At 31.4% G+C, this 16,938-nt stretch overlaps 1 protein-coding gene across 1 annotated transcript; it reads left to right on the top strand.

The window, feature by feature from the left end:
* The first annotated feature begins 5,563 nt into the window (after nucleotides 1-5,563).
* On the top strand, nucleotides 5,564-16,507 carry LOC124362582 (coiled-coil domain-containing protein 42 like-2-like). The gene is made up of 5 exons (XM_046817218.1): nucleotides 5,564-5,756; nucleotides 7,787-7,951; nucleotides 8,834-9,001; nucleotides 10,911-11,060; nucleotides 15,408-16,507. The coding sequence occupies exons 1-5, from the start codon at nucleotides 5,670-5,672 to the stop codon at nucleotides 15,621-15,623; spliced, it is 786 nt and encodes a 261-aa protein (XP_046673174.1). The 5' UTR covers nucleotides 5,564-5,669; the 3' UTR covers nucleotides 15,624-16,507.
* The last annotated feature ends 431 nt before the right edge of the window (nucleotides 16,508-16,938 follow it).

Genomic DNA, 16,938 nt, shown 5'->3' with positions numbered 1-16,938 from the left:
TGTAATTGTTATTTTTTTTATAAAAATAAACATTTAAAAGTGTAAGTAAATATTAAACGGAATAAATAAACATAAGACGTTAACAGAATTAAATTAATTGAAGTACACACCAGCTCTGTCTAAAACTTTTGACATTATACATAGTTATACCCATAACTATGTTCTATTTTATTTCATACAACATTTTATACTGCTTACCCAATATTTACATATATAATACACAATATTCTTAAACCTCCAATCATGTTGTGCAGCAAAAAATGAATCATCATGCCACTGAGAATACCCGAAATTTTTCCATTAACCTAAATCTGGATGATTTACCCATAAAAACATGTTTTGTGTGTATTAAAAAAAGCAGCTTTGATCCTAGAATCCCAAGGCTTCCCCTGATACACAATGAGTGCCTTCCATATTTAACTGTCCTTCCATGTACAATAGATCCATCTGACCCACTCCAATACATTCAATTGCCACCTAGGCGGATATGTGTGTGGATCGTGAGTTGTCTCTATTCTGTGTATGTTTTGTCTCCAAAACATTGACAGCATAGTGCGTAATTTTACAGTTGAAGTGTAGAATTGGCATCAGTTTTGAAATACATTGTGTAATTTCTTATACAAAGGCCTTATGCATTTTTAGGGAATGATAAATATTATGATTGTGAACTTCTACTAAAATGTAACTAATAAAACTCGGGGTGGAGCACTGGATAGTTTTTGTGCCAGTCTACTGGCTTCCTCAGCGAGGGGTTCTTGGTATTCAGCATGTATGAGAACAATCTCAGGTGAGAAGAATGTGTGGATTCTGCCCATCCACATGTTTCATGTATACATCTACTCATACAAGATGTGTCACAGACAAGATTAAGACACAAAACATTCTTTATTTCTGTATATGATGCATATCTCAGTCATCAATATAATTACTATTTTTAAACATAACAGTCAACACTCAACATTATGAACCTAATGGTTAATTATAATCAGGTAGACAGAATCTCCTGAACACTGTAAAACGCTCTTTCAACCATGAAAGATTCTTCTGCAAATGCTGCTCAAGTGGCATGTTGTGATCATCAAGGACAGTGATGCTTTTAAATGCATTCAACAGGAATACACTGGCTCAAACAACATGAATTATATGTTGAATGCTTGTTCATATGTAAACATGTAGTTTACAATCTCTATTGCAAGTATTTATTTCATTATTTTTCTCATAGTATCATAGATTAAAGCATTGGGACTAATTGAAGCATTGGGATTCTAGATTAATGATTTTTATTAAATTGTTTACAGTTTATAGCATATTTTACATATGTATATATGCTTCAACAACTTAAAAATCACAAATTAAACTGCTATAAGCTAGTGGCACAACATCACTGGTACAAACAATCCTAATAAATTACCTTAAAAGATTTGTATGAAGATATATAATTAATTGAAATGTTCAAGGCTATATATAGAAAGACGTTTTTGGCAGTTTCATCTACAATTCACTTGGCTGTTTCAAAGAATTATTCAGAATGTACTCAAACAATCAATACTTTGTATCTCACAAGATTCAAAGAAGTACAGAGCATACATAAGAGTCACCAAAAGTCTGAACTCACCAGTCTCTTAACACCGTAAGAGATTAGCAACATTGGTTTTGCAAACAGCCTTATTTTACCATCTTTAAACAGTGGCATTGGCTTCATATTTTGTAAGATTCAAGACAACATTGAAAACATGGCTGACTGCCAATACCACCTGTGAATGTGAACTCTTCTAAAATGTAGTTTTAATGGTAAACTGCTAACATATATTTATCAACTATACTCAATACCCATCTACAAGGACTGTAAGTCCATTCCAATAAATTAACAAAATACATGAGCAGAAACAAATTAAAACACTTAAATTAAAATCACACACAACTGACCCAGATAATAAATGGCAGCTTTAAATTCCTATTAAACAACATTACATTGTGTGATACTACACTCAAGCAGATATATCCAAGAAGAAAAACCTTCCAAAAAAGTTTAAGCTTAACTTAACTTTGTTATTATATTATTGACAATCCAATACAGCAGAGATTTCCAACAGACAACTTGCAATACAGTGATGTTACTGCCAAATTAAAATCCAACTAATATCCACATCTACATCAGTCAGCGCCCACACACAGCTGCTTGGCTATATGTTTCCAGGACACTGACCTGGCTAGACACTGTGTCAGCACTGTCTCACGTTCGTGATAGTGACATAGCCTGCATTGTGGTGCACATCTGGATGACGGAGCTTTTAGTTGTCAATTAATCGAACACACTTTTACAAAACATAACAATAAGGTTTATGCCTATAACTAATCTACTTGACTACAAATAATTTCAAAACTGTGCCTCTTCCTCATTTTTTAATACAAAAGGAATCAAAACACCATTGGTGTAAAATTAAAAGCACTCTCTGCACAGGTCCTTGGAAATTATGGTACCATTCCAAGTGCCTTCATAGTTTGACAAACATTTTAATAAACCAACAAAAAATGAAATACATAAATAAACTCAGGTAATAGCCCCAAACTAATCAATCATAATCTTATGGAAGAAATGAAAGAAAGATTCATTAACTTTAATAATTAAGAAGAACCCGACCTAGAAAGCTCTCTCTCACAAGCTGCAGAGGTATGAAATGTTCTTCTAATAGACAATAATTTTGAAACAGGAATTGCTTGAATCTTGAGAACTCCAAACTAATCCAAAACATACATAATACACAATACTACCACATCAGTGTAATTGTTGTGAACAAAAGTAAAACCAAGCTTCTAATATTAGGAATGTTGACAGGACATGGCCCCCTAAGGAAACATCTTATGAGGGTAGGCCTTAGCCAGACTGACGAATGTATACTCTGTGGGCAGAGCATATTTGGTTAGATTGTCCTGCCATCTTAGAAACTCTGAAAAGATTCCTGGGATCAAATCTCCTCAGCCCCAAGAACATCAGAGAACACGAGTCCTGATCTGATCGGTTTTCGCAAAAGCCTCAGACTTTGATGACACAAAATTAAAGTAAGGGAGGAGCAAAGGTCCTTTTAGGACTAAGCGCGGGGTCAAACTGTCCTTTTCCCTCAGGAAGGAAAAAAAGAAAAAAAGCATCTAGTCCTGGGTAGACAAAGCTAGAAAACTGGAAGACTACCCAAACTGGAATAAGTCAAAACTACAGAATACCTTAGCTTATCACTAGATGAAAAACTTTCATGGGCAGCACACATTAACTCTCTATGCAATAAATTAAGTACAGGCCTGTTTGTAGTAACATGAATGAAGAATGTAAGTGACATGATGATAGCTAAAACCTCGTACCAAGCGTTGTTTGAGATACACCTTCGATACAGGATTGCAGTCTGGGGCAGCACTAAAGCTGGAAACATGCAACGCATTCTTGTTTTTCAAAAACGGGCAATTAGGATTCTGTATAATCTGCAGCCCAGAGAAACCATAGAAAATCCATTCAAGAATCAAAGATTCTCACAGTGGTCAACATATATACATCCTGGAGACAATAAGTAATACGATATCACGTTCACATTAAGAAAACAGCTGGAAGTGGATCGCAAATTCACCATTACAACATGAGGCACGCTAACTTAGTTCTACAGAAAAAAAACAAGTTATACTGGTGCCAAAATGTGAAACGCCTTGCTGGATGTACTGAAGAATAACAAAAATCAGCTTTTTACCCAAAAGTTGAAGAACTGGCTAGAAGATTTCATACTATAAATACATTTTTTTTTATTACAATTTGTGAAACTAGACTTCTAAACAATTAATTGTTACTTAGACTCTATATTTATCTTGATGATAATATGTAATATGATGACTAAATGAAACCTGGTACCTGTTTCGTATTCAAGACTACACTTCCATCCCAGCCCACCTTTTTGTGAAATAGTATTTAAACCATTTTCTTTAGTATTATCCAATGTTAGATCTCACTTTTAGAAAGAGCCCCTTTATAAATAAAAACCTGCTCTCAGATTTTATATCTGTTTGAAACATCAACACATACTTTGAAAGAAGAGACTTTGCTTTTAGTAATATACAAGTTATCTTATTTTTTACCACCATCTTGCCCACAAAGATTTGTTTCATTATTGAATATTAGTGTAAATATACCTAACTATAAGTAACTAAACTTTTGGAAATATAATCCAAAGTTATAACAGTTTATTTGAACTGTGTTTTGACTTTGAAATCTTCAATACCAATAATACTAACTTTTACAAACTTTAAACAATAATATTATTTATAATATTTTTTTGTAGGTTACTATTTGTATTTCTCTTATTCTACTTATATTATAACCAGCATGTGCAACTGATAAGCAGTGCTCAAACTTGAATCGGCTAAAGAAATCACTGAATTGTCACATTAATGTTTCAAAATTTAACTAATTATCTTCTGTTTATTATCCTTTGTAAATATACATCTTTGTCTCAAATCTTCAATAATCCAACCACTGTATTTCACCAATAAATATACTGTTTTATCATTTCTACAATATAACACCAGTATTATAATTATTTATTTATCTGTCTAAATATATGGATTATTTATTCACAATAAGGCCATAATAGTGATGTTCTATTTAGTTGTTTTAAAGTATTTATTTAGGTTTATAATAATAACCCATATAAAGAAAAACATGGAATTTCTAAATTAGTAATGGACAACAAGAAAAACAAGAAAGTTATAAATCTACAATTTTTTACTCCTGTCAAAGAGAATGAAAAATAAAAAAAATCCATAATAAAATATACTGTTAATTAAAAGATCTTTACTTGTAAGTCTAACCTCTGAGTCACCATAGTTATTATGTATTATATTTAGTCTGTGTGTTTACTTTATCCATTAAGTGGTGATTACTTATTTTATTTGGATATTATGTTTTTACAACATTGTATTCTATTAAAAAGAAAACATTCAAAATATGAAATTGCGTAACATAATTTGATTTTGAATTATATTGTGGGTATTACTTATATCAAGATTGTGTATATTACTACAAACAACATCAACTAACATGTAAAAACAACTGATGCCTTTCAACTGACAAAACGTATGTTCGTCTTGGTTTGTGCATGCATACCTTTAAAGAGGTCTTGCTCACTTATGCGTTGATGGATATTAAAAAAAAGTACTATTTGGATTGTAATCAAAATTGAAAAATAGTTGATATTTTATAATTTGTTATTTGGCTTTAAAAATTTCCAACAGCTGTCATTTTGTTAATATAATAGCAAATCACATCACTAGTCTTTAATTATCTACTTATTTATTATTATCTATGTGCAAAGCCCTATATGTAGCTTTACTAATTCTAGAGATAATTTTTATAAAAAATACAAAATGGTGGCTATTGGCTAAACAACATATTTCACGGCCTATATTTATATGATACCTTTTGTTTGAAATGATGAGCACCCTTTGACACCCTTTTCTGAACACCCTGTATTTATATCATTGTTTGTACAAATATATAAAACCAAGTCTTTTTCAGATGTATTATAGACTGGGATGTACCAAGACCCAATCCTCTGTCAACTCTTATATCAGCTCGTCTTGATTTTAAGAAATGCCAACTCAGGCTAAGGAATCAAATAAACGAATCTGGACCGATGAGGAAGGAACTAAATGAATCATGGAAAGAGCTAAAAACGAAACAAAATGCATTAAAAGCATTGCATTTGGAATTTGAAAAATTGGTAAGATAATACTTGAAATCTATTAAATATTTTCCTAAAGATATTAACCATACCAAATATTTAGACATGAAGAAACAAATGGTGAAATTATTCAGTCAAGCAAGTATTTAGCCATTCAATATAGCTTCCCAGACAACAGAAAAAGTAAATCACTCCAAGAGAAAAAAGTATTCAACATTGCAAATTTATGAAATTTTGTAAACAAGCCCAAATAAAAACTGCTGAAGATTAAAATGTGAATGTTTCACACTATCTTTAAGAATTGGTATGTTTTTTAAAATTATGTATGACTCAAGGAAAATTGAGGCAATTAAAAAAAAAGATTCCCTTCCTTTAGGGGGCTATATGACATGGTTAAAATAATCTACAGTATATATAATAATTAATTGATAAATATTAATGTTATAAGTCATTGATGTATATAAGGGAGACAAAACTCCCCTCCAGCCAACTTTAGAAAAATATGTCAAATATACATGTATGTATTTATAACAGTATCCAGCTTGTTTGAAATACAGCATTTAAATCTTATACTTTGAATTAGGCTTATCCTAATTTATTTAAATTTAGATTTGTTCCGTACATTTCATTGTAGTGGGCTCTTCGACCAGATTCATCCCCCAAAATCAAGTCCTAGATCAAGATCATTTATTTGTCTTTAGACATTCACTGCGAATGTTGAGTTTAGGTCCAGCTCACCTTCCTGTTAAAACAGTGTTTGAAATCTGATGCTGTGACAGACTTGACTCCTGGAATTTGGAGTCATGTTCCATGGTAATGTAAGGGTTAATGTAACTCTGCCATGAATTCAAACTATTTACTATTTATATATATTATATTGAATGCAATTTGGGCTTTTTGAGCCGGCTTTGGGAGCCATTTTGAGCATTTACTTTGAGCTTAAAAAAGGTTGAGGTAAGATTTCAACATTAAGTTTAATTATTTTAAGTTTAATTTAGCACTACTTAGTATTAAGAATAAGTCTGAACAGATGAGTAAAGAAAAATAGTGTTTTTTAGCGTAACTTTTCAATAAAACTTTGACAAGCCATTGTTTCGTACTGGATTGAGATAGAGACCTCTAGTCTGTGCATTGTTCTTCTTTTATAAAGACCTTTAAAATTAAGTGTCATTTGATGGGGGTTTGCATTTAAAAATTTTGACTTGACCCCCAACCCCCCATTTTGGGTTGAGGGGGTAAGTTCTCATGTAACGCAAAAATCATCATTTGTCATTATATAACTATCCCTCAAAGGATATTGGTTTGTTTAATTCCGTTCAAAAATTAGAAGGGGGAGTGGGACTTTTGGGACTATGTTGTTAAGTCATAAGTATATTTTTATGACTTAACAACACTTTAAATTATCGACGACCCAAGGAAAATTATAAGTGTAATGTATACAATTATTTACAGTTGTCAACTTTAGTATTAACAATAAATAAGCACACATCAATTGGTATTACCCGCATATTATACTCGCCATTGTTCTATATGCTAATGATGCCAATTGGTCAATTGGTCAAGAAATGAACAAAATACACCAATTTAATTAGTTAAGCAGAAATACGGCATTGATTTTACAAATTGGCATGCCACATTCTCCAAAAAATTTCCATCTTTTTACAGCAATGAACGTTTTAAACCTAAACTAAATTTTTTAAAAATTTAATTTATTTGATTACATTAGGAAACATGGAATCATAATATTTTATAATGTTTGGGAAAATGTGATTTTGTGAGCTCTTATCCTTAAACAACTGAATAAGTTACTCCGTTAGCATGGAATGGGGAGCGAAGAGAATCTTCCCTTCAAATATGATCAAAAAGTCAGTTCTCCGATAGTAATTTCAAGTATGTATCAGTAGATAAAATTTCTCAGTCAATCCAAAATAAAATGGTTTTCATAAACAAGCTAATCTAAGTAACATAAATATGCCTGATAGGTGTGTAGATAGAAGAATGATAAAATATAGACACTTTTTTCATTTTTATGAAAGAAAATTAACTAGTTTCTAAATGTTTTGCTGCAGGAAAGTGAAGACAAGAAAACCCGTGCTCGGGAAAAACTTGAAGAGGAAAAGAAATTGCAACTAAAACTAAGCAAGCAGCTAGAAAATGTAAAAGAAGAGGTTACAAAATTAGGTAGTGTTGAAGAGCAAATGAAAAGGCATTTGATGCAGTACCAGAAATACGAGGTGAATACTTTGTAATTTTACAAGAAAGTATACCATATTTGTAAAATATACAACTGTCCTTCACTAAGAAAATGTAACTTCAATTAATTATCACTAATACATTACATTCCAATTTCACTAGTAGGATCTTTTACTGTTCACTTACATACAGTAACTCTGAGCTCTATATTTGTAAAATATTATTCTAATTTTAATTATTATCAAGGTAGGTTTAATTTTGGATCAAGGTATCAAGAGGCTATAAAACTTTTTGTATATTTGTTTAAATAAAAACATCCTTTGGCTTCTACTCACCTCCTCAACTACACATATTTTTACTTATTAGGTATAAGTACTGTAATTGTTTCCTGTAACCACTCTAAGTGCTGATCTTTGCAATTCTATTAGCATGATGCCACAGTTATCAGCTACGTGGTATTACTCATTGATTCTATTGGCACTCTTCCTCATTCTCTTTTTACTGCTGTAGAACTTATTTCCTTGTTTCCCTTTCATTCCTTCTTTACATCATTCTTGAAAGTGAGTATTACTCAGTAAATTATTCTGATAAAGATTGTATCTAAATCTCTTCTTTTCAAGAAAACAAAATAATTTTATTATGTATAAGTGTTTTACTTTTTTCATATTAAGAAAGATATTTGGATTATCTAGAAAATTGATATCCTCATTTACCAAAAATCATATTTTTGCTTCAGAAGGGTAAATGGTAGTGCTTTTATCCTAAAATAGATACTTTCACTAAAAACGATTTTTTGTTTTGTTTTAACCATAAAATTTTTAGTAATCTACGGCATACTTGGGAAAGAAGTGAAAAATTTAACAATATTAAAATAATTTAATTCAACTTATAATAAAACATATTAACAATCAAGTATTTTTTAGGCTTATCTGAGTTACGTTGTCCAACACAATGAAGAGTTTTCGAGTGTGGATGAAATTTTGGATCGTTACAGAATATTATGTAACATGCAGACAGAATTAGAAAACACTTTAGAATCAGACTTGCAGTTCATGATTCAGTCTCGGAATGATATTGATGACCTAACAGAGGTGAGTATTTGGATTACTAATTTATATTAGAAGCTAAGCTGTTTAACATGTTCAAGCCCAGCCTTATTTCGGGTATCATGATTGTAGAAGGGAGGGGTTCAGGGGGTTTTGGACCCGCTTAACCATGGAGAAATTGTAAAATTGTTGTACTTGTGGTTTGAAAATAACCCGCTATTGAATACGTACTTTAAGTACATCCAGTTTATACTACACTTAACTTTGTTATTAATTTATTCACTACAAAGTTGAGGGTGAAATAAGACTGTCCGAGTTTGATAGAGGAGGTTTCATCATTGCTCGTCGGTGAGATTGTGTGTAAAGTCAGCGATACTCCGAAATAGTCATGTCTCTGTGTTGGTATCTACTTTCGCACATCTAGTAAACGCTCAATAATACATTCTTAGAAAATATGGCAGTTTTTGTAACATTTCTTTGATTTACACTCTAAAATAATTAGCTGTTTTATACATGTTGTATGATTTTTCAACAAAACTACATATTTTGTTCTCATATGTAAGCGTAACTGTTATGGAATATCTGAAATGGGTAAAAAAGAAATTAACTTAAATAATACAAAATGGTTCACTTTAAGTATCGGTTTCTTCCTGATTACAATTTTTTATATTATTGAATATTATATTTGTGTTTCTCTTAATAGTTGCACATTTAAGGAATACAAGGGGCACTCTGAAAGTTATGAGATACTGGCAGACAGTACATACTTCTTATCATTCTTATTTGATTGTCCGAGTGCTTTTTGGTACCTGACAGAAATTTGGGTTAATCAACGTACTTGTGTTGTCTGTTCTGAAAGATTAATTTCGTGAAGTATTGGAGTGTTTGAGATAGCACTTTTGGGCTATGATTTTCTATAATTAAGTCATTGTTTCAAGAGGAGTGTGTCGAACATCTCAAAATTGCCTTTGGTTTTGAAGTAAACATTCCATGGTACTGTTTTTAAGTGGTATTCAGAATTTTGAAAGGTTAGCACTTCAGGTCAAGATGAACATTCAGAAAGTCCGCAATCCGGCATCACTCAAGAAAACGTTCATCAGGTACACATGAAGATAGACAATCCACTTACTTTAATGATTGAGGCTTCCCTAGGGATTAAATTTGCAGCAGTGTGTCTTGCATGGCATTCCTGGCAATTCTGGAAAATTGTGTTTTGATGGGTACCTCACAATTTGACACATGAAAAAAGCTGAGAGTGAGAATCAGCCACGACTCCCTACACCTGATTAATAATGGTAATCATCAGATTATTTCCAAAACTGTCACTAATAATAACATGTACATACCGTTTTATAACTTGTTACCGTAAGTTGTTTTCTTCGGAGTACGGGACTGATGAAGGTTATAAAGCTGGAGGGACAAAGGACTGTCAAAGAAAGTTGGTACACTGAAAAATCCTTGCCAGAAATTCTTCATGATTTGATTATTAAGGATTTAATTTTGCACCACAACTATGCCTCTTCTCACCCTCTGCCAAAACTTATGAATATTTTTCCAAAAATGGTATCAAAATTATGAAGCTTTCTCCCTTTTATACCCGATCTTGCTATGTGAGATTTCTGTTTTTCTTTAATCTGAAAAAGCAATTGCGTGGTTGTCACTTTTCCTCAGAATCCAAAATTAATTATAAGCTTCGTTAATATTTTCACTCCATTCCAAAACTTGAGTGGTTGGGTGCTTTCAATGAGTGGAAAATCTGACTTCAAAAGTGCATTGACGTTGGAGGGGATTATTTTGAACACGCCTAAGGTTTGGTAAATGTAGCACAAAAACTCGTATATATCTCAAAACTTTCAGAGTGACTCTCATATGTAACTATAAAATTCTTAAAATTAATTACAGTTTATAGAAAACTTGATTTTGTTTATTTTAAATGTTATTGTGGTCTTTACAGGAAAAATTCAATATGATAAATTCACTGTGCAACACACTGGCCAAGGTTCGAGTCAGAGCTAAAATCGCCTCTGAAAATGTCATTTATTGGGAGACTCTAGTTAATACAGTGAGAACATTCATTGCAGAGAAAACTCTGGAGCTTGAAATGGTGAGACAAAGTTATATATAGTGGGATTGTTTATTAACATGATCACAACGATATGTACCTGATCAGTTACACATCTGGCTTCCATATGCGTTGTGCGCCTGTTGGGGTGTATGTTGCTATGCATTTCCTTATTGAGTTTTTATTGTTTGCATGTCTTGTGGTTTGTTAAATTTGATACCGCACTTACCTCAGACTATCATGTACCCCGTTGAGCACATAATTGCTAAATTTTTAAGAAAAAATTATTTTTTGTGGTTACCCCTTAGAGTACACGGAGGAATAAACATATTGAAATAATTTTTTGCGCAAAATTGTGAAGTCTGTATACTTTTCTCATTATACTTAGATGTTTAACATAAAAAAGCGATTACGGTTTATGCCATTATTATTGAAAAATTCGGCAGCAAATAAAAATGTCCGGAGAAAAGCCACCATCATGAACATGTTAAATAATGAAAAATATAAAAAATTCCTAAACTTTAATAATAATACTAGACTACGTTATAGACTAAATACATTTTACAGGTCTACTGGGTTGTTAAAAGATAATAGTTTTAAAAGAATAATCTTTTCCTAGTAGTTGTTTTTGTTTTTATACAGAGTACACATAGAAGGCTTATTATACAGTTAGATAAGTAACATATAAATTGTTACGCAACTCTTCCAAATCTATCTTTCTTCCGACTGTGGCAGAAGAAATATGGAATAAAAATATGAAAAATAAAATTTTTGTCAAATACATCACTCATGAGGTTTTTAAAGTTTAAAAGTCAGTGTACCTGATTGCAGAATCTGTTAGTAAATCTGTTAGAAATGCTTCTTCCTGCAATGAAATGAAACATCACTTGACACTAAGGAAGAAAGAGTTTAAGGCAAAAGTAGTTCAAACTAAACTACTAAGATAATGTAATCAGTAACTCACATAATGTCTGTAAAACAATACAGAGAGTAATTAACAATGATGTAGCTGTTATTATTATTGGCTCATCTCTACACCTACACTGCCTGTGTTGTGTCTCAGTCTTTTACTTCATTATCACAGTTAACTTGTTTGTCAAAACTGTTACCTACATCATAGTTCATTTCTTGTTTTGCATCGTTCTTGTTAAGCATCTTTCCTTGTTATTGTTATATATTTATCTATTTATTGTTACACATTACTTGTTATCTATTTATACTTTCTTGTTATGCATCTTACAATTCATATCTATTTTGTTTCATTATGTATCTATTGTTTTGTTTACTGGTTGCATATTCTATTGATTTTGTTTTAGTCTACTAATTAGTTTTTTTGGTCGATTGTTATGCATGTAGATACAATTGAAACTTACTTGTTGAAATGGTGATGCTGTTAAAATAATAAAATTAAAAAAATAAAAATAAAATAAAATGATATTTCTAATAAGGGAAAATCTCTAGACTCTTTTGATGCTAGTTCTGGTTTAGATATGGTGGAAACATGTGACCCCTCTGAACTGTGTAAAAACTTTAATATATTTTATTGTAAAATGGTGTAAAAGCAGATTACACCTAATTTGACTCAAAGCCATTGTGTAAGAATGTTAATGCACATGAGGTTTCTAGTAGTTTCTCTCCCAAAACCATCTCTGAATTAGAATTGAAGAACATTTTTCATCACTCAATAATACATTTTCATCTGGTTATGATGATAATTCAATGTCAATAATTGAGTATGCCAAATTATTTTTAATAAATCCACTACTTCATGTTATAAATACGTGGTGATTTTCCTAGCAGGCTAAACATTGCTAAGGTAAAACATATTCAAGATTTGAGAAACAAGATATTTGAAACACCACCATCCAGTTTGAAATGAAAATGAAATGAAATGAAATGAAAAATGACTTTATTGAATACAACGTAAAACATATTCAATTGGCGAGGTTAGGACTATTAAGTCCTCTCTTACACCTAACCATAAATTAATAAACTCTACTATTACTGTAAAATAAGAGCCACAATACAGTTTACATTACTATTTTACAATCGAAAATTATAATATCTATTTATATAAAGTAATAAAATGAAACAAAGGTTTTCTATGAAACTAAAAATAAATACATAGAATAAAACTTACAAGGAATTTAACAGACATTCATCCATCACCATTCATACAAAGCCATCGTCCCATACCCTATGCCACGATATCGTCAACCCGAAGAGGCCCAAAAAAGATGGTCCCTAAGCACCCCCCGAAACCGACAGTTTAATCATTATTATAGTTTTCCAAAATATTTTTAAAAGTAATTTCTAATCAATTGACAGAATACTTAAAAACCAATAACCTTCTTGCTGCAAAACAGGATGGCTTTCGTGCAGACATGTCTGCTGTTATAGCTGGAGTAGAATATATTGAATCAATAATAAGTTCCATTGACAAAGGTGAGGCAACTATTGGAGTCTCCATGGACATGTCTAAGACTTTTAATAGTGTGTCACACAATAACTTAATGCAGGTGCTGGCTGATTTTGGTCTGAATGATTGATGCTTGTCCCAGTGTAATTAATACCTTGCTGTCAGGGAACAGTTTGTCGAGAACAGTCATCTTGGTGAAAGAAATATAAAAGTAACTTCTCAATCCAGTCGAAAAAGTGAAATGTAGTGTTCCACAAGGTTCCATATTGGGATCATTGCTTTTTATTATTTACATAAATGGATCACCAAGGGTTGTAGGTCAGTCGGCCAAAATCAGTCTTTATGCTGATGATATGTGTTCAAATTTCCAGTAATGATAAATAACAGCTTGAAATATCATCATTTACATGTTTTTCAGAAATAAACCAGTATCTTAATGCTGACAATACCTTAATTAATCCTAATAAAACTAATTATATACATTTCTCAACTATGTTTAACAATAAAAAAAATATATTTAACATTACAATTGATAACAATATTTTAAAATAAGGGCTATCCACATTTCCGAGAGTTAATATTGATAGTTCATTGAATTATACCCTTCATGTCATAGGTATCTGTAAAAAATAAATTCTGGGCTGTATGCATTGAGACAAGCATCAAAAAACCTTGAGGATGATTTATTTCTCCTTGATTCATTCACATACAAATTTTGACTCTTCTGTGCCACATTGCACAGGATGTTAAACGAAATACTTGTTTTACAAAAAAAGCAGTGAGAATTATACTCAATTTATTTTGGTTAGATTCCATAAAGGACCATTTTTCAGATTTGGATATACTAACTTTTTTGGCCAGTGAAACAGTGCTTTATGTAAAACAAATCAGCAGCCAACTACCTACTCTTGGCTCAACCCATCATTATAACACTAGAAGCCAAGATAAGCATGCTTTTCCCTTTCATGAGTTAGAGCTGTACACAAAGAAGCCGTGCATGAATTAAATTCTTTTATCAAATACCTGTTAATTTAAAAAATGAAAATAATTTTAAGAAATTTAAAACCCATTTAAAGAGTGTGCAGTCTTGAATTGATCGTTATATAGAATTGAAGAATTCTTTGAAAAGTTTTAAATTTTTATTTTTTGTTACATGAAAATAAAATATTGTTAAGTAGTAATGAAGCAGAAAATGTGAAATGTATTTAAGAACTTCTCTATTAAAGTTTTAGAAATATTGACACCATACGTATTGTGCCATGTACCTTTATTGAATTAACTTGATAGCATGTGTAGACGTGAACACTTTTTAAGGAGAGGCTAATCCCCTCTTTGCCTTATTCTCGACCCATGGGCTACTGGCTTGTGCAAGGATATTATCAAACAGAACAAGAAGTGTCAGTACAGTACAATGTAGACGTTACTGATAAAAAGTTAAACATTCAAAAACAGGATTTGAATGCATGCTGTCTCTAACTAAAATCCAGAGTCTGATGTCTTACTGTAAGGCCACCAGCTCCTCTAAACTGTATTTTTATATCAACTTAATGGTAGCTTCTAATATAAAACTACTTTCTTCTATATTTTAGCACTAACACGTTGTCTGCGGACGACACCTTATGGCACAGAAGCACATTGAGAGTAGTCCGTGTCACTCAGTATAGACCAGCTGTGAAGGTGTGAAATTTAATACTAATGATTGCTACTAAAAAAAGTACTATTTTATTTAAAAGTTAGAGGTTAGACAATAAGTACAAGACTTAACCGTGCTAGTTCCTAAATTGGTGTCTGTGAATAATAAATGTTTTATTTGATCAGTACTGTTCCTCATTTTACTCCTTGAAATATTCTTACCCCAATTCAAAATGAATGTAGATACTTACAAATGAAATATCGAGATGCTGCCAATTCAATACACCTACCTGTTGTGCCTGTATCTCTTGATATATAATATTGTTCGGATGTTACAGGTGAGAGATGCTGTGTGGAGTCTGTACATGCAGATGTGCCGGAAACACAAAGTCAGCAACCCTGTTTCGAAGACAAACTTTGAAAAGCAGATTGCTTTCATTTACAAAACCATACTTCAGTACAAACAGATTGTAAAGATTGCAACTAGAAAATCAGGCGAGACCTTTCATTCCAACCGGCCCAACAGTTCAGTTGTCAGTGTGCCCAACCACTAGAATTGTGTTGCATTGTTGTACGTAGCCTTTCATTGTGTAACAGTCTATTTTCATCCAATGCTAAAATCTGTTGCTCCTTGAAACATTGTGATTGTGAACTATCTAGCAGCAAGTAAAGGTAACTCATGAAAATGAAGTCATTACTAGAAGCTTATACAACTCTAAGTAATAGGATTAGCATGATAGCGCTATCTAAAAATCAGCGTACAGAACTTTTTCTCATACTTAATGATCATGATAAAAAACTGAAGATGTTTTGTTCTGGTATGTTAAGAAACATTTACAAAAAAATCAAGTTTTCTTTAGTAAAATTGAAAGTAAAACTTGTTACAAATAAAATAAAAACCTATAATCTTGGTTAAAATTTAGCAAAACTACATTGTTTCAATTATAAATAGGTTAAAACAGCTGTTTTCCCATAGCAGTATTGGGTAGCACCATGGACATAATAACTTCTGAAAAACTTGTGGCCTCATATAACATAACTTTCTGAAAATGGTGGCTGTGGGGGAAGTGAATTCACTTTCTTGGCTTATATTCCTCATAACTAATTAGTGTTATATGTACAAAATAAATAACAAAATCTATAACAATGAAAGAAATTTAAAAAAATCATACTTCAACATATATTAATAGATTTATTTTCTTAATTTATGTAGAACAACTATAGATTATCTGTCCATTTTTCAAAAACGTACTGAGGCAACTCAAATTGTTACCATCAGTTTGAATCGCTTTGAAGGTCTACAACTTTTTAAGACAACTTATCTCTTAATATAGTTATAACGAATTCAAACAAAACTTTTATTAAATTAATTTTATTCTTTAAAAGAATTTTTTGACTGTGGAACTGTTAGTTTCTAGATATAACCTATTTAGTTTAATGATTAGATTTTAAATTGTAATGTTGTTTTTTTTTTTATTTATACAGACCATATTTTTTAATTTATCAATGTTATATAATATATCATTCTGTTCTTGTAATTTTTAAAGCTGTGCTTGTTATTAATTGTTTTATATTCCTGTAATTTATTTATTCAAATTTTAAAATAATATTTCAATTTTGGCATGGCTGTTTTGGCAACTTTGTGTTTTTGAGTACCATGTTTTTCTTATCTGGACTTCTGCCAGTTTTTATATTTTATACATGACTTGTGTAAGCTTTATGGCAATAAACATGTTCTTATTCTTATGTATGCACGATAAAATAAAGACATTTATCCAGCCAACTATACAAGTATTTGACTATGACAATCCTTCCTGAACCTTGCAAGAGACTGAATCAGATGGACATACTGCTAAAATAAATAAGTAA

The sequence above is a fragment of the Homalodisca vitripennis genome, chromosome 5 (assembly GCF_021130785.1).
Source record: "Homalodisca vitripennis isolate AUS2020 chromosome 5, UT_GWSS_2.1, whole genome shotgun sequence".
Classification (NCBI taxonomy): Eukaryota; Metazoa; Arthropoda; class Insecta; order Hemiptera; family Cicadellidae; genus Homalodisca; species Homalodisca vitripennis.
Note: the sequence above shows the minus strand (reverse complement) of the source record. Positions and strands in the feature narration are given on the sequence as shown.